The sequence below is a fragment of the Megalobrama amblycephala genome, linkage group LG6 (assembly GCF_018812025.1).
Source record: "Megalobrama amblycephala isolate DHTTF-2021 linkage group LG6, ASM1881202v1, whole genome shotgun sequence".
In the NCBI taxonomy this organism is placed as follows: domain Eukaryota; kingdom Metazoa; phylum Chordata; class Actinopteri; order Cypriniformes; family Xenocyprididae; genus Megalobrama; species Megalobrama amblycephala.
Genome location: NC_063049.1, coordinates 149,858 through 173,584, shown reverse-complemented (window position 1 = coordinate 173,584; position 23,727 = coordinate 149,858). Strand labels below are relative to the sequence as shown.

The following is a 23,727-nucleotide window of genomic DNA, read 5'->3' as shown; positions in this document are numbered from 1 at the left end:
ATACTGAGCTAACAAAAATACGTTCTAAGAATGCGTTTTTAATGTTCCATTATGTTATGATAAGGTTACTTATAGTTAGTAGATATGATAGTAGATAACATATGATATGTTATAATAATATAGTTATGATAATGTTATTTGTGAATGTTGTCTGAATGTTCAAAATGACTAGTTTTGACTTTGACTTTGTTTTTTTGGTTATGTGAAGGTTAAGGTAACATTCCATTTTATCATTCATCAAACATTATGGGAATGTTACAATCTCTGAATGTTCTGAATTAGTAACATTTGTTCCATGAATGATGTATAAATAATGTTTTTGTGCTAACGTTTTATAAAGATCAGATAACTTTGAACGAACGTTCCATTAGCGTTACTGGAAGAATGTTTGTTCATAACTTTGAGAGAACCTTTCTAGAACGTTCTGAGAATGTTAGCTGGGTAACCAGAGAACATTAAGAAAATAACACAGCCATTCAAACACCTCATTATCAATGAAAACATCCTTCTGGCTACATTCAGATTCATGTCATATTACAATCTTTCTCAGAGGCTCAGTGATGCTGCCACACTTTGTTAGTCGACAGAAATAGTTGCTCTCTCAAATAAAGAGTCGTGTGGAAAAATAGTGGAAGATGGAATTGAAATAGCACCAGCATGACTTCATGTACATAGACACTCACTGAGGATCCAGCGCTCCATCGCCTCCATGGACAGATACTCACAAGCCATCTATAAACAAGTTTAGTGTCAGTCCTTCATACAAACAGCCACATGCACAACTGTTTACTGATACATCATGGACAGCAAAGGCAGGATATAATCAAAAAGCCAGTGAAAAGCATCTGAACTGATAACTGAGATGATCTCTACATTCATACGTACAGTGTCACAACACGCAGGGGTGAGCATGGTGGCGGGGGAAGCCAGCAGTGAGAGGAGTTGAGCGCCGCGCCACTGGTCAGCTGAAAGATTCCTCCGTGGATACACCATATGCAGCGAGAGAAGAGCCTCTGTCACAGACTGACAACAGCAGAAAGCGTTATTCAGTCACTTATTTTACCCACTGGTGCACAGTAAAATCAGCAGTGTAAAAATTGCAGTGTTAAATGTTATTAATTCCCAAAGAGTTGAATTAACAACCTACAGTGCTAATGAGTTCTGCTTTTCAGTGTAGTTACAGGGTGTTAAATTATGTGATTTTATTTTTACACTTAAAGTGTTAAAAAAAAAAAAGAGCCAATTTGTCTTGACTCCGCCCCTATATGACTGTTGCCTTTTAAGAAGATGAGTCGACAACGCCATTTTCGGTAAGTGTGATTGCGTTCTCTCTCTCTCTCTCTAAAATTAAAAAGTAAATAAAATTGTGTCAGCATTATTAGTAAAAAAAATATAAATGGAGTTGGACAAATTTGAAAATTACTAACTGCGCGTGTTTTTGTCAGGAATGCTCCTTAAAGTTCAGAGTTTAAGTTTCTGACGTCGATTCCAAACTTTCGGATTTCCTGGATGAAGGTAATTTTATAAAATAAATTAGTAGTTAGTCCTGTGCTGACATTGTAATGGGTATTTTTAGTTCCTTGGATTTTGGTTTGTTCACAGCCTTCGTGAAGTTCGGCATTCCCGCCTCCAGTCAGGCCGAGGCGAAGCTTTTCGATGAGTCTGGAACTGAAGTGGACGAGGATGTCTTTGGGGAAGTTCTGAAGCAGTCAGATTTGGGCGTTTTTCTGCTCAGATTGGAGAATTTGTCAAATGGTAATTTTATATTTACTTTGAAAGCGTTAAGTGCGGTATTGCTTTGTCTAGTCTTTGTGTGAAGTCTGTAAAAGTAGAACTGAAACGCGTTTTTTTTGTGACTCATAACGTCACTCATTTAAAAAGTTATAGGCCCCGGGTATAGGCCTAACGTTACTTCATTTTCTGTCGTGAAACGTTAATGCTGTAAACGACATGAATTTTGTTTGTGTAAGTTTCGTTTCGTTTTTATACTGAAAATCATATCTGTTCGTGTGTCTCGTGTCGTCATATATGCGTCAGACACAGCCGCGCTGCTATCAAGTTTTCTTACATGAGAATTACGTTCATGCAAACATTGTAAAAGTGTTTTAAATCTTAAACTGTAATTCCCAAAAGTTTTCCAATTCCAGCCGTTATTTTAGTGCGCACTGGCATTCGAGGTGAAATCGTTCTTTGCTATCATACAACATGTTATTAAATGTAGAAATACAGGGTGCGTCTCAATCAGCTCCCTTGCTCCCGACCCGAGCTCGTGTACACGAATTCGGGCACTGGTAAGGACAGTAACGGACGCTGGCTCACTACACATTGGGACACTGTATTTCGTGACAATACGTGACAATAAATCAGATTAAATAAATGCTAAATAAATGAGCGTTTCAGTCCTCCACATGAATGTTGCCAAGGTCATTAACTCTAACAGTAATTTAAAATCCTTAAAAAGTTTATATTAATTATCCTACAAGTTGACATCAGTGCTATATTATTTTATTTAGTTTATTTAGTTTTCAGCTTATTCAAAATTGAGCATAATCAAAATTGTTTTACCATATTGAAAGTCCAAATTTAAGTTGTAGTGCTTTAATTTATATTTCGTTATTGAATAATGTCTCAACTTAATTTTTGAAACCTTTTTTTCAATAGAATTAGCAAATACCCCTGCAGTGTCCAGTGAAGGAAGCTCCTCTGAGACTGCAAACTATGAATCTGATGACAGTTATTCTGAGTGGCGGAACCCCTTCAAGAAAGCAGCAGAGAGCCGAAGATGAAGCTAGAATTGTGAGTTGCATATATATATATATATATATATATATATATATATATATATATATATATATATATATATATCACACAGTCATTTTCCACCTGGCTACCACCATAAGTATATTTCAAAACTTTTTGGAAACATTGCTAACTCTTTAATAAATTATACTAAACCACAAAAAGTTAATAAAAGAATCTGGCAAAGTCGACATCCAAATGGGGTCAGAACAATTGGATCTCAATACGTCTTGTGTGAGTTTACACATGTACTGAGCTTTGTGACTACACAATCATGTTAACAGAATGGTTCTTGAGAGGTTGTTGTTGATTGTACTATGTAACTGTTTGCAGCTGGTCCAAACAATTCTGCAGGCTAAACCTGGTAGGGATGCAATCATCAGAGAGTACCAAAAAACCAGAAGCTTGACTGACAGCACCAGGAGGAAGATGATCAAGATTCTTACTGCAGATAAGACTGAAAATCATAGGTAACACTTGATTCAAGTATTCTGTATTCTACATCCAGGATTGCCTTGGTCATGGAAAACTTAAAATATCAAGAAATTGTAAATTATTTCTAGTCCTCGAAAATTTAAAGGTTGTATGTTTGTCTGACTTCAGCAGAACACAAATGAAGATTTTATAAAAATCTGTGCTCTGTTAGATCTTTAAAGGTTTAGTTCACCCAAAAATGAAAATTCTGTCATTATTTACTCACCCTCATGTCTTTCCAAAGTAGGGATGTTAATTTTCATGACCGACATCCGACGCTCATTAACCGACCATTAACTGTTAACTGATAAGATTTGAATGTTAACTTAGTTTTAAAGAAAAATAGATTTGACAAGTGTATGTGACAATCACTATATAGTGCAATACAGTGTCCGTTTTTGTCCGTTCTCTGAGCATATAAGCCCTGCCCGCGTGAGCCGTGCCGCTTTCAGCAATCGTTAGTTTATTTAGCTTATCTGTAGTTTATTAAAAGCTTATTTATTCTGAACGTTTCGCATGTCCATATTGGACCAATTGCGACATTACACTCCCTTGGGTCCGCAGCAACACACCCTGCCACGTGACCATTATATGAACGGTTCTCGACATAATCAAATGCAAACAGACAGACGCGAGCCAACATATTTTTGTACAAAGATTATTGCGATTTATTGGATGGGAGGTGCTACATATTCTGCTCCTTCATCAACTGAAAACAGACTAGACTAATCGATTCTTGGGATTTAAGAATCAATATCGGTTCTTAAAAATGAGAATTGATTAAAATCAAGAAATCGTCTTGTACTCATTACACTGCCTTTTATTAGAGAGAAGAATATGTTCAGCCCCCTCCTTCCGAAGCTTCGAATATTCAATGTGGATTACCATCGAAGCTTCGAAGCTCAAAAAATAGTATTTAGACAAGCACTAATATTGTATGTTATTGTAAGAACTCTATTCTGGCTCACGTTTTTCTGTGCATCGTGTGTGTGAAGACATTCACAGACAGCGCATTCTCTTTTTGGTGTGCTTGAATGGTTTAAAAGCATTTGTATGAATAAGAGCGTGATCATGTAATGTAACGTGTTTCTTCATTTTAATTTTGACAGCACATCTCCACCTAAACATATTAGAGAAATGTATGCCCAAGGAATTGTTTCCCTGTTTCCAAATCTTCGTGATCCCTACACAAAGAATGGATATGTAAGTGAAAATATTTCTTTGGAAAAATAGTTATGGGTTTGTTGGTCACTTTTGTATTGCTGAAAACATTTTTGTTTTTCAAAGGAACATTATTATGATCCTCAAAGTGGACAAGGGTTCTTCACTTGGAAAATAAAGAATATTCAGAGGAACAGTGCACCATCAGACAACCGTAGATATTCCCCCCAGTCTTTCAGTGGTGGCCCAACTGCAGAAAGAGAGGCTTCATCCAGCACTGAAGTTATCCTGACAGAAGAGCAGTGTAGAGAAGCTGTTTCTCTAATGAAACATACATCAGAGGTAGAAACCGTGAAGGTCAAAATGAGGGAGACGTTTCAGTATCGTCGCAAGATGATTCAAGACCCAAGGAGATCCGCTGATGTGCTGACTGAATTTCCCCGTTTCTTGGACATTAAAGGCCTGGTATGATTGGTTAGGGTTAAATAAATGTTATGGGCTTCATTTAAGTTAAGCTTAATTGACAACATTTTTTTCTCGACTTCTGTTAAACCTAGAATATTCCACAAACCAATGTTCTCTCAGTGAAATGGGTGAAGTATAATGGAACTGAATATCGTTCTACAGTACCTTAATTATTTGTGGTGAAGTAAACCTTGATTTGCCAGTGTTTTATAAAATCAAAGACATTGTTAGAAACTAATGCGTGTTACTGGTGGCATCATGCCTAAAAACTGTTTATTTTGACAAACATCTGTATTCCTACAGAATTGATCCAAGACCCAGTGATTCTCTGAAAGTCTTCAATGTCAATGAACTCATTTATTACAAACCTATTGATTTACAGATGTCATATGGGTCTGCTAATTTCTTTTGGTATGTTGTACCTTACTGCAATCTTGTTCAAATCGGTTCTTAAATCTTCATGACAAAATTTGATGAATTTGTGTGTTTTAAGTTTTAAATTTGTGCAACACCTCATTAATGTGATTAAGTAACATTCTGCCATGTTTTAAAGCCGCTTTTCATCATGTTAAATAAATACTTGAATTTTTATATCTAAAAGAGTCTTGATTTTATGTTTGATCATGTACAGTACCACTCTAAAACAGTGTAAAAATACACTGAAATGACACTTGGTTATTAACACTTTCAGTGTAATCCAAATGAATTAAAACAACACTCAAAGTGTTAAAAGCACCATAGTGTAAAACTAGTACAACACAGAAAGTGTAAAACTTTACACTCATGGTGTAATTTTTTGGCACTATATAGTGCTTTTTTAACACTGTAAATTCAACACTACAAACGGTGTACTTTTTACACTAAATAGAATGGGACCATATATGATCCGAAGTAGTGTTAAAATTAACACTTTAAGTGTTAATTTGACACTGCCTTTTTTACAGTGTGCTCTTCGGTCATTTTTGACTGAAAAAAAACCAAAAACTTTTTCCCATTTCATCGCAATGGTACAAAACTTGGTAAAGGTTTTGGCACTTGCTATGTGAACACATGATTTGAAAAGGTTAAATGGTCCTTAAAAAATAGTCATACTTGTGCTCCTCGGAAATTGGAAAAGAGTGGTTGAAAACATTTGGTACTGCGTCCAAACAAAATTTTACTGCAAACTAATTTTTTGAGCTCAAGCTCAAATTTGGAACACAGCTTGTTTAGATTTAATGCTTTGATTTTCTTGCGGTTTTAGAGTAAAATGTAAAATGTTTGAAATTATATATTTCAAATAAAAATTGAAAATAGTATTTTTCATAACCATAAACATAAAATTCTGTAACTTTTTTTTAAAGTTAACTTTTTAAAAACCTTTTCCACTTCAGCAATAATCTTCGAAAAGAGATCAAAATTCAGTCTGTGCTCTAAAGCATTCAAAATTTATGACAGTTTAAATTGGAAATTTAATTTTGTAAAATTGTAAACTGTAAATTATCAGGAAAATTTTATTTGAAAGTGAACTAATCCTTTAAACACAGAAAAAGTCAGATTTTCATGATAGGTCCCCTTCAAAGAATGTTGGTTACCAGACAGTTGACGGCACCCATTGACTTCCATAGTTGGAAAAAAAATACTATGGAAGTCAGTGGGTGCCGTCAACTGTCTGGTAACCAACATTGTTTAAAATATCTTCTTTTGTGTTCAACAGAAGAAATAAACTCATGCGAATGAGTAAATGATGACAAAAGTTTTGCTTTAACTAGATATACTAAAATAATGAAAACAAAAATATATATTAAAAAACCCCAACAACTATTAAAAGTGACAAAAACACACCACAAAATTACTAAAATGAACTAAAAACATAAAATATAAAAATAAAAATATATTAAAAATGTTCATAAAAACCATAAAAACAAAATCAAGAAAATTAAAAAATAATTTTGTGACCAGCATTGAAATGTGTGTGCTTTGATGGAAATGAGAGAGTCTGTAAATGTGACTGACCTTGGTGTGGGGACCGAACTCCTCAGACAGTTTTTTCCAGGGATGGTCGTACTCTAAGAACATCTGTCCAAGTCGAGGGTACGAGGGATCACTGCACACAGTAGTTATCACACACAAAATCATATTTCATAATATTATATATATTTCAACACACATAAACCTTTTCGCATTTGCACTGTTTTTGAGCCATTTTCCTCATGAGGACTGTTGGCTGCTTCCCACAACTGACAGAGAAAGTCAATAACATTTATGGACAACCAGTTGATAAAGCAAGTATTTGGATGGATGGATATAAAACAAACACCCTTTGGGAAGATTCAGGAGAAATATCAATATATGATTCTGTAAGAGTACTTAAATGATTGTAGTGATATTATACCTACAAGAATAAAAAAAAAAATAGCCTTTTGCTTCTAGTCTTGAAGTGAAACAGGTCTCTAACTGCATAAATGTGTGACTGTGTGAAAATATGACAGAGTGATACAACACAATGCCTTGGGTTTGATAATCTCTGAATACAAGTCAAATGTATTTGTCATTTAAATGCAAATGTGTTTGGATTTATGTTTATACACAATGACTGTAAGAATAGACAAACAGTCATTTAGTCATACAGAGACATAAACATATACATAAAGACACCAGGAAAAGCCACATTTACTACTTTCGGAATTGATCAAATGGGCAAATGTTTTGTTTCAAAATTAAACTGATTTCAGACAAGATTTAAAGATTATGTGTGTAAATATGTAAATCATGTCTAATTTTAGATTAATATTTACATTATATGTGCAATATATTTAACCCAAATTCATAAGTATTGCACAAACTGACGAATTTATGTGAAAACACATGAGTTTGCCTCCAATTCACCAAACTGTAAAATGCTTATGAACATTTATTAAAGTGTGTTGATGTGTATGCAACTGCACAAAAGCACTGTGTGCGACAGTGCAGGCAAGGAAGGAGGAGTAGAGGATCACAAGTGCGGCAGATTTACTTAAAAAAAACTATAAAGACAATATTGGACCATGAGGAGAACAAAACTGAGGGCTTAAATACACAGGGGAAAACAAACTGAACAAGAAACAGGTGCACAAAGCAATCAGTAACCATAGCAACAAACAAGGACTGCTGCTACAGTAGGAAATGGAAAAGAAGCGGGGAAAATAGGGAACAAAGAAAGCAGGAACAGAATTCACAAGGAAACAATGAAATACAAATTAAAAGTTCAGAACACAAAACATGATTGTTACACTGTGGCTGCGTCCGAAATCACATACTCTCTTGAGTAGGTACTTGTTTTGAATTCGTAATTACTTTGCAGGCACTTCTCTGTGTGAAGTATGAATGTAATCTGTACGTACTACATTTTCCATGTTCTCATTATCCATTACCTTCATTCATAAATCCTCTCCCGTGGCTTAATGCGATAGTAAAGTTTCCATCGTATGCACACTTCCGGAAGAAGCAGGTCATCTGGGTACTTTTTGCGTTCTGTGAATTTGGACATACTTCTTATGTCACATATAGTTTTTCGCCTACTATATAGTAAGGAAGTATGCGATTTCAGATGCAGCCACTGTGTCTAAAAGTGCAGTCACATGATCATATTACCTGTTTCCATTGGACAGCTCATATGCACAGTTATACATTCCCACAATCAACTTCTTGTCATCAATGCGGGACAACATGTAAATGACTGAGGCGTAGGTGACGATGAGGTCCAGGTAGTTCTTGGTGAAGTCAAAATTTACAGCCTGAAAGCATTTATAATCACAGATGAATATAAAACCGTCTCTGTCTTTTTTTGAGTTCTGTATTCTCTTCAAGAGTCATACTTACGATGTTGAAGAAGCACTGGCAGGCATCTATTGTGTTGAGCAACTCATAAACATTGTCCTAAAGACAAAACATGTATAAATTAAAAATGCTGATGCTAAAACAGGAATATCATATCAGTCGCAGTACATAACATGTTTCACTACAAAGACTACTGAAAGATTTATTTAACGAAAATTATGACTTCATACACATTTACATTTATTCATTTAGTAGACATTTTGGTCTTTAGTGTCTATCTAGTGGTAGACACTGTTTGCACCAGTGTTGGGGAAAGTTACTTTTAAAAGTAATTTTTGTTGGAAAGGCTTTAGCCAGTAATATTACCAAGATGACCACCAAATGAACTTGGCTTACTTGACAAAGACTTTGTAAAGATCAGCTGACACTCTTACCCTGAACTCCATGACATCAATGAAGGACTCGTAGTGACTGTGCAGGCCCTCCAGAACGACTGACTTCTGCTTTTGTATGCTGCTCAGATGTTGCTGCAGAAACATGGTGCAATGAAAAAAAGTGTTAACGCTCTGTTTCGATAGTCCACTTTAGGCATTCTACTAACTATAAGTAACCTTGCAAATACATGTCAACTAGGGCCCCGTTTACACCTGGTAATTAGATGTGTTTTGGTCGATCGGTTTCTTCAAAGGGGAGGGTCTATGGGTGGGGAAATGTATGTTTTTTTTTCAGATCGTTCAATCTAATGGACAAAATAAGCTTGCACAATTTACATATGAATGCACCCTGAGATGACAGAATAACACAGAGAGCAGCAGCTTTCATTTCTGCTCTGACACATGCAAGACTGCCTGAATGTGTGTTAGAAATCAGGAACGGTGAGAGAACATTGTGCTTGGTACATTTTTCATCTTCAAACCAAACTTGGGTCTTCAGCCGAAAAAGTTTAACTCCCGTCTGGCTAGAGCGCTTCCCGTAATGTTTACACATTAGGTCAGTAGGCGGAAAGTAGGAGGTCTTTTGTGTCTGTACGAACACATTCGATCACATGAGCTTCTACACTATGAAAGCAATCCAGTCAAATATGTTTTCGACTACCTCTGGAAGTGGTCAAAAGTGGATAAGCTCAAAGCGTTTTAGGCCCCGTTTACACCTGTATTTAGCGTCGTCCGCTTGTGATCCGATCGACCAAAACACATCTTAATACCAGGTATAATGAGGACCTAGCTGTCATTAGAGTACTAGCAGACTTAATATCTGCTAACACTTTATTTTATGCTCCCCAACAGACATTGTACTGACTATAAGTAACTTTGCATCTACATGTCAACTTAGGTTACATTCTCACTGTCAGCTTCTGGGATTGACAAATGAATTTACTTGCAGGTGGAGTCTCGAAATGTCCTGAAACCACACATGAAAATCCACAACACACGGTGGACCCACGTTTGTGCAGCACAGAGCAGTTCTCTCGCTGTATGAGTGACGGATAACTAGTTGTCCAGTTCGGTTCTGTTTACACAGCGCGGGTTTTCAGAGAATGCGGTTGTGAGTCCTGAAAATTTGGAGTGAGTTCGGTTATAGAATGCAGTCATCACTCCCATAAATAACTGAACTGTGTGTGAACGTAACCGTAACCGGACTCAAATGCAGGACTGACAGCTGTATTCTGCTGCTGTGTGAACAAGGCCTTATTCTACTAACTCGAACCCTAACAGTCTACTAATACTCTAATGTAATACATTTATAATTACAGTGTTAGTTGACATGTAGTTGCAAAGTTACTTATAGTTAGTAGTAAAGTGGACTATTGAAATAGTGTAACAAAATAATTATTTAACATTTGAGCAAAAGACAAAGACAATAATGAATCAGTTTTTGTCTGTGAATACTCACACTTCCACCCCTGAAGTCAATGTTGGGAAATTTTCTGTTGATGTATTTGATGGCAGACTCCATGCTTTTGTCAGTAAAGTATGCTGGTCTTCGCTTTGGGTCTGTGCACACCTAGAAAAACATATACATTAGCCAAAACACCGAATGCAAAATCACATAAAACAGAGATAATTTCTCCATTCTTGAATGATGTCTCATTATTGTACTTTTAAAAAAAGAGACCAAACTAAAGTCTGTGCTCCAAAGCATAATCAGTGGCCTCTACCATGAAGCCAGTTTAGATGGATAGCTAATTATATTTCAATTTAGTTTGCACCAAACCTAGTTTTTATGCACCATCAACGTGGCTCAGCTTTTAGCAGTATTTATCACCATAGTAACTAACCAAGTTATGTTCTAGCTAAAAGATGTCAAACTGAAATTGGACCAATCACCTGTGAGCAAAGTGACTGACGCAATAAAGTCACTCACCCAGTTTCTCTTACTCCAAATTAAAGGTCACCAATTAGCAACATATTTTTAAATACAACGCTGTCTGGCTGTGTAAAAGTATTTATATTCTTCTTTTTCTTCAATCTCTTAATCTTCTGCAAAAGAGAGAACTGAATTGCGCTGAGTCTCTCATGAGAAGTGAATCACAGTTTCTCTATGTTTCAAGGCATGTGATTAGTTGTTCGCAACTAATGTCACACTTTCATTAGCTCAGGATCAAAGCCTGAGTTGACAGAGAAAGTTGATGATCAGCGTGATGGTACCAACAAAGCCTGACTGGATTGGTTTGGATTTGTCAACTCAAAACTAATGCCGTAACCCTGAGTTTGTTCAACTACCATCATGGTCTGAGTCCCTGGTCTATGCTCAAAAAGTGGGACTTGTTAACAATGTAACAAAGTGAACAATGTAGTTTTTGCGACATTAGTGACACCTAGCAGAATTACAAAAATGAAGGATATTTTTAAACAACCTTATAAAACTGTATGGTATTGAAGCGTTCATTGTACCTAGTAGCATCACAATGCCCTGTTTGCTTTGATGTGTTCATAAACTGTTTAATCTTTGAAAGTCTAAATGCAGCAAATTTTGGTTTGCACTCCTGTACCCCAAGCTGAATGTCTTTTCCCATTATACGCATCAGTCATTGTCCCACTGCAGCTAAACACCCTCTGGCTCCACCTGCTACAGTAGCCACACCCCAATCTCTCAGCCTGCTACAGTAGCCACACCCCTAACTCTAAGCCTGCTACAGTAGCCATGCCCCAAACTGTAAGCCTGCTACAGTAGCCACACCCCTAACTCTAAGCCTGCTACAGTAGCCACACCCCTAACTCTAAGCCTGCTACAGTAGCCATGCCCCTAACTCTAAGCCTGCCACAGTAGCCATGCCCCTAACTCTAAGTCTGCTACAGTAGCCACGCCCCAAACTGTAAGCCTGCTACAGTAGCCACGCCCCTAACTCTAAGCCTGCTACAGTAGCCACACCCCTAACTCTAAGCCTGCTACAGTAGCCACACCCCAAACTCTCCACCTGCTACAGTAGCCACACCCCAAACTCTAAGCCTGCTACAGTAGCCACACCCCTAACTCTAAGCCTTATAAAACTGTATGGTATTGAAGCGTTCATTGTATCTAGTAGCATCACAATGCCCTGTTTGCTTTGATGTGTTCATAAACTGTTTAATCTTTGAAAGTCTAAATGCAGCAAATTTTGGTTTGCACTCCTGTACCCCAAGCTGAATGTCTTTTCCCATTATACGCATCAGTCATTGTCCCACCGCGGCTAAACACCCTCTGGCTCCACCTGCTACAGTAGCCACACCTCAATCTCTCAGCCTGCTACAGTAGCCACGCCCTAACTCTCAGCCTGCTACAGTAGCCACGCCCCTAACTCTAAGCCTGCTACAGTAGTCACGCCCCTAACTCTAAGCCTGCTACAGTAGCCACGCCCCTAACTCTAAGCCTGCTACAGTAGCCACGCCCCTAACTCTAAGCCTGCTTCAGTAGCCACACCCCAAACTCTAAGCCTGCTACAGTAGCCACACCCCAAACTCTCCACCTGCTACAGTAGCCACACCCCTAACTCTAAGCCTGCTACAGTAGCCACACCCCAAACTCTAAGCCTGCTACAGTAGCCACACCCCAAACTCTAATCCTGCTACAGTAGCCACACCCCTAACTCTAAGCCTGCTACAGTAGCCACGCCCCTAACTCTAAGCCTGCTACAGTAGCCACACCCCAAACTCTAAGCCTGCTACAGTAGCCACACCCCAAACTCTCTTCCTGCTACAGTAGCCACACCCCAAACTCTCCACCTGCTACAGTAGCCACACCCCAAACTCTAAGCCTGCTACAGTAGCCACACCCCAAACTCTCGCTATAGGCTGAGCTGGAAAGAGATCGAAGGATCTGAGTGGATACTCTCAATGTTTAGATGGTGTCTGGGAGGCTCAATGTTTTCACGTTTGGGGAGATAAACCTATGAATGGCATACTAATTAAGTCATGAACAACAAACTGGGTTAACAGAATGGATTTAACATAAACATTTTTTACAAGTCTCAAATAAAAACAACTAATAACCTTCCTGTCAGATTCTGAAGTGCACATTTCACTGTGGATGTCAAGCAGAGAGGTCTGATGAACCTTTGGCCTTTATGGCATGACTCACTAGAGGCAGTGCAAAGGCACTAAAGAGTCGTTCAGAGGATTTATTCATTTATTCATTTGCACTAAATCCCGACATTGGTTTTGACAGTGGATTTGTTCTTGAGAAGCGCTACAGTATAACTGCGTTCTGAGACAGACAGGAAATACAGCCTGTTTGCAATGTGTGAGAGAGATGTGGTATACAGAAAGGCCTGACAGGTCCTCTTCATTTCCTGTGTGCACTTCCTCTTTCTCTACTAAACTGAGACAGAACATACTTTCTTCTGAAAACATGTCAAAATGCAGTACATAAATTATACTTTTAAAAGCCCTCTAATAAAATGAATACAAAGTACTTTTAAAACTCATCTGAATGATAAAAACAGACACAAAACTGGACCATTAAAAAACAGTGTGAGATTTGAGCATCGTTTGTTTCTACAAACAATTCAACAAGCAAATCATTCAGTTAATTCAGTTCAACCTGATGTGAATCAATCACATATTCACTGCAAGTTCAAACAAACACAATTCAGCCCTGCCTGTATTTGTCTTTTTTACGGGTTTGTGAATATTGCCATTTTCCTCTCACCTTTTTAATATGGTTCATCCTGACTAGTACTCCTTGACCCCGTTCATTGAGAATAATAAGTTTCTCAGCAAGTTTACATTGGTAGGCCATGATCCCAGTCCAGATAATATGATCCTCAGTGAAACGAACACTGTGGTCTTCAGAGATCAAGGAGAAGTGAAATCAACATTAGAGAGGGCGGTGCTTACAAAGCTTCCGCTGTTCACTGCTTATGACACCAATACTCAGTACTGGTGTTGTTCCTCTGGAATTAAAAACTGCAGCTGTCACACCTGTCTTAAAAAAAACTGGTGTCGATCCTTCTGACATGGTTAATTACAGACCAATCTCGAACCTTCCATTTCTTTCAAAGCTGCTTGAAAAAGTTGTTGCTGCTCATCTTCAATGTTATTTGTCATCTCACAACCTCTACGAATGTTTCCAATCTGGCTTTCGCACTCACCACAGCACTGAGACAGCACTTCTCAAGGATGTCAATGACCTCCTTATGGCCACTGACTCAGGCTTCATTAGCATTTTAATTCTGTTAGATCTTTCCTCTGCTTTTGACACAATTTCTCATAGTATTCTCATTTCACGACTCTCTACTCTTGGTATTTCTGGTACTGCTCTATCCTGGTTCATTTCTTACCTGTCTGAACATCAGCATTACATCTCTATTTACCAAGCCAAGTCCACTACTGCCCCTGTTTCTCACGGTGTTCCCCAGGGTTCTGTTCTTGGAACTTTACTGTTGATCATCTACATGCTCCCATTAGGTAACATTATCCGTCATCATGGCTTCAACTTCCACTGCTATGCAGACGACACCCAACTCTATATTAGTTTTCAACACAATTCTCCTTCTCTCATCAACTCCATATCTGCTTGTATTCATGATATTAATACTTGGATGACCAGTAACTTTCTCAAACTCAACACAGATAAAACAGATCTACTAATTGTTGGTTCACCGAAAACTGTAGCACGTAACATTGCAGGAGTCTTGGTTCAACCTTCCACCTCCGTTAAAAACCTTTGTATAATCTTCGACTCATCACTTTCCTTCCTTCCACACATCTCTTCACTCACTAAGTCTGCCTTCTTTCACCACTGCAATATTGCACGTTTACGTCCCTTCTTACATACCAATGATGCTGAGACACTGGTTCATGCCTTCATTACTTCCAGACTCGACTATTGTAATTCTCTTTTCTATGGTTTACCAAACACAACAATTAATAAGCTCCAATACATTCAAAACTCTGCAGCTAGGGTTCTCACTTATTCAAAGAAATCTTCTCACATTACTCCCATTCTACACAGACTCCATTGGCTACCTGTTTGTTTCCGAATTCAATACAAAATACTCCTCATCACATTCAAAACACTTCATGGTCTTGCCCCCCAGTATATTTCTGATCTCATTCAAACCTACTCTCCTATGCGCACATTAAGATCTTCTGATACTGGTCTGTTGTTGATCCCACGTCACAAACTCGCATCATTTGGTGGTTGGGCATTTTACATCTCTGCCCCCTCACTCTGGAACTCCATTCCGAAGCACATTCGAGACCTATCATCAATACATGATTTCAAAACCTACCTTAAAACTTATCTTTTTGTTTCTTGCTTCTCTGACCTCTGATTGTATAATGTTATGTGTTATGCCTTTGATGTTTTTGTATTGTTTACCTGTCTGTTGTCATTTGGGTTATAATATTGTACAGCGACCTTGAGTTTGTAGAAAGGCGCTATATAAAATAAACATTATTATTATTATTATTATTATTATTATTATTATTATTAATCTTAAAGTTACAATTTATAGTACATACTAAACTAAATACAAACTAAATACATTTTTTAAATACAGAGATAGTATATTAAAAGCACATTTTAGTTCATATTTCATGGTATCTCAAAATAGCACAGTTGAGTACACTTAGATGTTCTTAAAATTATCTAAAGAAGCACTCAAGAAGAATTTTTAGTATATTAAGTACAAAATTAGTGCACGAAAATAGAGCACTTTAAATACACTATAGAAAAGTACTTTTTTTAATCTGGGTGGCCCACTTTTAGTATATAAATGTATACGTTTAAGTGTACTATAAGTGAAAAGTAAACTTTAAGTGCACAACTAGTTCACAACTACGTTTCTCATTTGTACTGCATCTGTACTACAAGTGAACTTATAAGTATACTAGTAGTTTTCTATTTTAATACTAGTAGTATTTTTCTTGTTTATGAAAGTACACTTTGAAGTACTTGTAGTCATGAACAATAGTACTAGTTTGGTAGTTTTATACTGCAAGTATACTTGTAAGTTTTCTTTAAGGTAACATAACATCATACTTTTAGTTAACTATTTATATTTCACTTTCAGTATACTATACGTTCCAATGTAGGTAATAATTTTTTATACTCCATTGAAATACACCTTTAAATGTACTTTAATTTAATAAACATTTGATTTTAGTTTTATGCATCATTGTTTTTTTTATAAAGAAAGGCAACATTTTAAACAAAAAGTTGAGAAAATTGCATTTTGTCAAAGACTACACCTGGATCAGATTCAGAACAATGATGCAGATTTCAAAACACAGATGGAGTAGATCGAGTTCATCAACAAACTCTAACGTTAGGCAGTTGTGATTTACATGTTGTTTAATGTTTTACATTTGTGTGTGCAATCTTCTGTCACTTGTTTCAGCCTTTTCTTCCCCTGTGTTTTGATCCGGAGATTCTGTAATCTTTCAGAAGATGCATAATAGCGCCCCCTACCATAACCGAATAACAGTGAAAACATGGATTGCTGTAAAATTCAATCATAGCAGGGAAAGAATAAAGTACATTTGAAGTAAATTCCTATGTACAGTACCAGTGGATTAGCCTACACAAAGATTCAGACACTCAGAATTATGAACATATCTGTTTTCTTTATCCATCTTATCCCTGACGAGCCTATACTGCATTTTGAATTATGGGTGGCACTTCAGGTTTGGGGAACTTCCATTCAAAAAGACTGAAACAAATAATTTCAAATCATAAGGTTGCTCTACAAATAAAGCTTATCCATCAGTTTTACTGAATGAACTGACAATTTTTCTGTCATGTTTTATTTTCAGACATGATGATACTCACGGTATCATGTTATGACATGTTATAACAAGAATATATATGGCAAGAGCTCTTTACAGTCGCAGCATTCCCATAACTTGTGCAAAACATCATGGGGCATAGGAATAGGTGAATAAATCAATATTTTCAATCTATGTTTGTTTATAAGATTGTGTGTAAAACTATGTTAAAATTATATTTAAATAGGCTACTCAATCAAAAGATTAAACACAACTACAAGCCAAGTATACTTGGAATACTTAATTATACTTTTAAGTATATCTCGATCAAAAGATTGAGTACAAGTATAGGCCAAATAGACTTAGATATGCAATTTTAAGTATATTTCTGAGAAGCATTTAAAAAATATACTGAAAGTATACTTTCTTATTTTTTTAGTTTAAAAGAAGTATACTAATAGCACACTTGAATAAACTTCCTTTTCGTAAGGAGAGGGCAATGCTTTTTCTCATGAGTCCGTAGACTAGATAATTGGGTGAAACTCTTCCCACATGAAGAGCACTGGTGCGGCTTCTCTCCAGTATGAATTCTCTGGTGTGTTTTCAATAATTCTAACCAAGCAAAACTCTCTTCACAGTGCGGGCACTTGTATGGTTTCTCTCCAGTATGAATTCTCTGGTGTTTTTTTAAGTCGTTGGATATAGTGAAGGTCTTCCCACAGTCAAAGCACATATAAGGTCTCACACCAGTATGAATACTCTCATGCACCTTTAAATTTTGCATTTGTGAAAAACTCTTTCCACAAAATGAACAAACGTGAGGCTTCACACCAGTATGAACTTTAAGATGTTGTCTTAAGCTTGATGCACCAACAAACGTTTTATCACACTGATCACAGCTGAAAGACTTCACTCCAGAGTGAGTGATCTTTGAGAGCGCTTTTGTGCTTGAAACTCTTTCTACACTGAGTGCATGTAAACGGTTTTTCTCCAGTGTGAATTCTCATGTGCACATTTAGGTGTCCTTTACGTATAAAACTCTTTCCACACTGAGTGCATGTGAACGGTTTTTCTCCAGTGTGAATTCTCATGTGTATGTTAAGGTGTCCTTTCTGTGTGAAACTCCTTCCACACTCAGTGCAGGTGAAAGATCCTTTGACTCCAGTTTTTCCAGCTCGTTTTTGGGTGAAATTCTTTTCAGTCTGTGAAACAACTGTGTTTCCATCTTCATTTCCCATCTTCTTTTGAAACTGATGTTGTTTGTCTTCAGTCACTTCCATTGGATCTAAAATCAACATTAAATTCCCATGGTTCAATTGAAGATGGACAAATTAGAAACAAAAAGAAATTCAGGGAGCCCCAAATTAGCCAAATTCCAATTTACTATTAAGGTTAGTATCTAGTTTTAGATTTATTTTATGTCAAGTTCCATCTTAATGTTCCTCATCAGTCATTAAAGATAATGAAGGAAAACACCAACCTGTTTGTTCCTCTATATCTTCATCTCTCATTCTGCAGGGTTCCTTAAACTCCATATTTACAATAGTTTTTCAGTAGTTTATCCTGGAGTAATTCCCCCTGCTTGCTTCTTTCTCCTGTGGGAACATTTATACTCTCATGAATGGTTGTGGGAGCTAGAGCCCTGCATTTTAGCCCGAGCCCAATGGGCCCCAACTTATTTATGCCAATTTTATGGATATTTCCTCATTTTTATATGGATATTGTTACAAAAACTCATTGCTTCACTCCAGAAGGCCTTTATTAACCCCCTGGTGTCACAGACATGCCAGGCCTGCATTTTAGCCCGAGCCCAATGGGCCCCAACTTATTTATGCCAATTTTATGGATATTTCCTCATTTTGATATGGATATTGTTACAAAAACTCATTGCTTCACTCCAGAAGGCCTTTATTAACCCCCCGGTGTCACAGACACGCCAGGCTCCACCATCAGCCAGTCACAGCGCACCCAATCACCAGAGTACTAATCACCAGCACCTGCACCCCATCAGTAGGGCTGGGCGACATATCGCATGCGATTGTCACATGCATTTTGTCAGTAAAGCCGGTTCCCTGATTACCGCGAAATCGCCATCACCTACTTTCAAATGGAGCGGCATTTAATAGACAGAGCCGTAGTTCACTGACAAGCTACGCAATAACGCGTTCATTATTGCAGATGAATCGCCTTTGATAATGAACGCGATATTGCGTAGCTTGTCAGTGAACTACGGCTCTGTCTATTAAATGCCGCTCCATTTGAAAGCAGGTGATGCCGATTTCGCGGTAATCAGGGAACCGGCTTTACTGACGAAATGCGCGTGACAATCGCATGCGATATATCACCCAGCCCTACCCATCAGCACTCATCAGTCACAGTATAAGAAGCCCACACTCACACACACTCACAGTCCGGTCTCGTTCCTATCATGCTTACCTGTATGCTTACCTTAAGGACTCCAGACGATCTACTTACCTGTCTCCAACGTCTCCTGTTTCCCTCGTGTGCTTCTCCATTTGTGTGTGAGTGTTCCAAGTCTCCAGCGTCCAAATCCTCCAGCATCATTCAAGCTCTTCACTCCTGCGATCACAAGAAGGACAGTATCACTACTCTGCATTACTCCATTCATCAATACTTTACGTTATACTCACCTGCACAACTGTTAAACTCTGCTGGTATCAATAAACATCACTGTTTGTTTTACTCCTTCCTCCGACCCTTCTGTGTTGTAAACACCTGGAGCCATATGGATCATATTTATGATGGATGGATGCAATTTTTTGGGCTTCAAAACAGGCTCCCATTCACTACCATTATAAAGCTTGAAAGATCCAGAATATTTTTACATATATCTCAGATTGTGTTCATCTGAAAGTAGATAGTCATATACATATAGGATGGCTTGAAAGTGAGGAAATCATGTCATAATGTTTGGCTGAACTATCCCTTTTAATGTTTAAGTGATGAGAGTACTTTTTATGTGCAAAAAAACCCAAAAAAAACCAAAAAGAAAAACAATGACTTTATTCAACAATTTAATTTCTTCCCTGTCCCCTATTCGCTGATTGTTGTAGACACAGTGCAACGTTTCCAAGACTGTCAAAAGAGTTCACTGCAGCCACTGATTATATATTGTTCATCCAAAGCATCACTGAAATTGTTAAATTTTCTATTTAAATTAAAAGTTATGTCCTGATCTATAATTCTTTCATACTGTTATATTTTTCAATGATTCAATGACATTATATAGCGGTATGATTAGAGCTGAACTGTGCCGAGATGGACGCGCTCATCATAACTGTTCACTGTTTTCAGTCACATAATGTTTAGGCTATTTAATGTTTCAGACATTTAAATACACATACGTAAATGTAAACAATTTATAATAATAATAAAAAAAACCACAATGTCTATGGAAGATGCAATAATAAATCTTTCAAACTTAATTTGAAGACTTTTTATCCACATCAAATGCACATTGTATAGTTAATCATAAAGTTTACTCTATTCTTCTCACTGTTCACCAGCCACACAACTTCATGTCTTTAAGAAGAAAAATTAATGTTGTAAATCTGACAACATTAGCTCTGACAGCGCATAACCCTTAAACTTAGCGAACAAATGTGATCATTATAAACTTTTTTAAAACACATTTACTTACATATATTTGAGAATCTGAATATCAGATATTTTACGATCTAGTTAAGTTTATGAATACTTTGAACATGTAAAAAAAAATCAAAAATGTTCAATTTTGTGAGGCATCTGAAACCCCAAAGGCAAAGGTAAGTTGAAACTGATTTGGTTCAGTATTTAAAGGCACTATATGTAAGTTTTTGGATTAAAATACCAAAAAACACTAGAACAGTGTTATATATTTTGTTGACTTATGTACTTACATTATCCCAGATGCTTCCATGAATGTTTAAATCCAGAGAAATAAGAAATTTTAACCAGGACAAGGACCATGTCCGTGCATTTCCTATCAACGAAATTGTGATGGAATTTTCAATTAATTAATTATAACTAACATTTCTTTTTCTTGCAGGAATAACATTTATAAGCTTTTGAAACCTAAATGTCCCCAAACCTTGGAGCTAAGTCAGTGTGTGCCTGAATCATGTCCAACTATAAGAAAGGGGGAAATGAAACTAGGCAACTATCTAAATATAATAGCCCCATGACATACTGAGTACCCAACAAACTAATAAACCCATGATTTGGGCAGATCTTGCTTTACCTAATAATAGAAGGGTTTGACATATGAAGAACCAACCATATTGTAGAATACTTTGCCATGTTCCAATCCTATATAAACGTCTCCGGTTACTAACGTAACCTCGGTTCCCTGAGATGAGGGAACAAGACATTGTGTCTTCTGACGCTTTTGGGGTAACACCTTTCACTGAGAAATACTGAATCCTCATTGAACAACGCCGTTATTCTACAACGGCCAATGGCATTCAAGCATGAGCTCGCGACAAACCCTGAGTAATAGTGCTCATGGCATAATAATAATAATAATAATAATAATACATTTTATTTATAATGCGCTTTTCTGGAACCCAAAGCGTTACAAATAAATCAAATACAAAAACTACAATAAATGTAATACAAAGTAAAAACTGTAAATCCTAAAATAATCATTACAGTACAACACAATATAATATTACTGACAGTCCATAAAAGCAATTTTAAAAAGATGAGTCTTTAACAGCTTCTTAAAACTGGCTAGTGTGTGAGCATCTCTAACTGCATCGGGAAGCGCATTCCATAACCTGGGTGCAGCAACAGAGAAAGCTCTCTCCCCCATAGATTTTAATCTAGAGGGAGGCTGCTGAAGAGTAAGAGAGTCAGCAGACCGAAGGGAAAGAGAAGGCGTGTAGCGGGTCACTAGGTCACAAATATAAGAAGGGGCTGTTCCATGTTTGTATGTTAATGTGAGAGTTTTAAAAGCAATACGTGACTGGACTGGAAGCCAATGCAAACTATAAAGCACGCCTGTGATATGCTGACGTGTTGGAGTATATGTGAGAAGACGAGCTGCTGAATTCTGGATATACTGCAGACGTTTGATTGATTTAGCAGGTAAACCAAAGAATAGTGCATTACAGTAGTCAATCCTGGATGTAACAAATGCATGAATAAGCCTTTCAGCGTCAGGTGGAGTGAGGAAAGGCCTAATTCTAGCAATGTTTCTGAGGTGATGGAAAGCAGATTTTGTGATACTCTTAATGTGAGAGTCTAGTGTCAGATGAGTGTCAAAAATCACTCCAAGGTTACGAGCCTGAGCAGATGGAAGTACAACACTGTCATCCATAATCAAGTTAAGATTGCTATCCTTGTGAATAGCCGCTGGTGTGCCAATGAGTAGAACCTCTGTTTTAGAACAATTCAGTTTTAAAAAGTTATGGTGCATCCATGCTTTTATTTCCTGCACACACTCTGAAAGAATTGTTGAGGTGAGAGTAGAATCAGACTTGGAGCTGAGACCTTGGATGAGATGCAAGGTCTCATTCCCTCATCTCAGGGAACCGAGGTTACGTTAGTAACCAGAGACGTTCCCTTTCAATTCCGTCACTTCAACACTGCATCTTCTGACGCTTCTGGGGAACGTATAAAATCTCGCCATGACACATCGAAGGGTTGCTTAGCGTAAACCAAGCTAATGGCCCATATGAAGTGCTTTACAAACAGGAAAACACTGTTTGGTTTAAGTTGCACAAGCAGAACATACAGTATTTTGAACAATAGTCACTTCCCACTAATACAAAAGACCCAAACTGATGGGCCCTACCGGACCTAGTTGAACAGTTGATACTAGTTGATAGGGCTTCAAAACAGGTGCCTCATATTCAGGGAAACAACACGTTTAGCTGAAATAAGTCGTATGGACAGAACCCATGCAATAACAACAGTCGTGATGATATAAGGACTCATGCAGTATCATGCAGTAAGGGCCTAATGTTGGTGCTTTATAAACAGGAAGACACCATGTTAGGTTAGAAACGAGTCGCATATACAAAGCGCATTCCCAGGCGACAATAGTGTAAGCAGCAAGGCCTATCGATTTAGCAGATGATTTAACAGTGCATAATAACTGCGAAGGGAGCGAATCTCCTGCAGCTGCCTCGCTTGGAGTGTAGTTATAACCTGGACTCTGAACGGAGTTGAGAGCACTTTAGGTACAGAACCCTTTTTGATTTGAGTGATTGTATATATCGCTGTGGAAGAGAAAAAAAACAGTGGGCAGGGATGGTTCACTGTTGAAGCAAACAGATCCACTTCCACTGGCCCGAAAATGTTCCAAACCATTTTCACTAGCTGTGTTTCCATTACCCTTCAAATTGCGCAAATTGTAATTGCGTCTTGAAATTATGCTCAATGGAAACACGTGAATTTCGCAAAAACTCCTAAATATTGCAAAAACATTTTTACAATATTTTACAACATGAGGTGGCTTTTCAGGCAATTCGAAAAAGGAATATTTCACAAAATTGCAATGGTTTTTTCACATTTACAGGTCACCTGATGTATAGTCACATCATCATTCTTTAAAGATAGTGTGGTATGTTTGTACAAGAAGACGGGACAGGGTGTGCTTTTCTTCTCTTATTTATGCATCTCTTTCCTCAGCTTCACAGTCAAAGACGCTTAATAGCGCCCCCTACCGTATAACAGCGAAAACATGTTAGGTGAAGAGTAAAGTAGATTTGAAGTAAATTCCTATGTACACTACCAGTGGACTAGCCTACACAAAAATTCAGACAATTAGGAACATCTGTTTTCTTTATAAATCAATATTTTCAAACAATGTTTGTTTATAAGACTGTGTAAAAAA

The 23,727-nt window shown here is 37.4% G+C and overlaps 2 protein-coding genes and 1 pseudogene across 2 annotated transcripts in view; 1 reads left to right on the top strand and 2 right to left on the bottom strand.

The window, feature by feature from the left end:
- The window catches only part of nckap1l (NCK associated protein 1 like), a 33,745-nt gene extending 19,747 nt beyond the window's left edge, over window positions 1–13,998 (bottom strand). The window contains 8 exon segments of the mRNA XM_048192441.1: window positions 684–732; window positions 886–1,023; window positions 6,895–6,985; window positions 8,512–8,654; window positions 8,740–8,796; window positions 9,132–9,224; window positions 10,591–10,701; window positions 13,825–13,998. Of these exon segments, the coding sequence (XP_048048398.1) occupies window positions 684–732; window positions 886–1,023; window positions 6,895–6,985; window positions 8,512–8,654; window positions 8,740–8,796; window positions 9,132–9,224; window positions 10,591–10,701; window positions 13,825–13,914 (772 nt within the window). The 5' untranslated portion in view covers window positions 13,915–13,998.
- On the top strand, window positions 1,377–5,451 carry LOC125269552. The gene is made up of 6 exons (XM_048192444.1): window positions 1,377–1,515; window positions 1,603–1,755; window positions 2,662–2,796; window positions 3,133–3,269; window positions 4,383–4,476; window positions 4,561–5,451. The coding sequence occupies exons 3-6, from the start codon at window positions 2,719–2,721 to the stop codon at window positions 4,903–4,905; spliced, it is 654 nt and encodes a 217-aa protein (XP_048048401.1). The 5' UTR covers window positions 1,377–1,515; window positions 1,603–1,755; window positions 2,662–2,718; the 3' UTR covers window positions 4,906–5,451.
- A 2,890-nt stretch (window positions 13,999–16,888) lies between the features above and the next one.
- Window positions 16,889–21,022, bottom strand: LOC125269550 (annotated as a pseudogene).
- Between the last annotated feature and the right edge of the window lie 2,705 nt (window positions 21,023–23,727).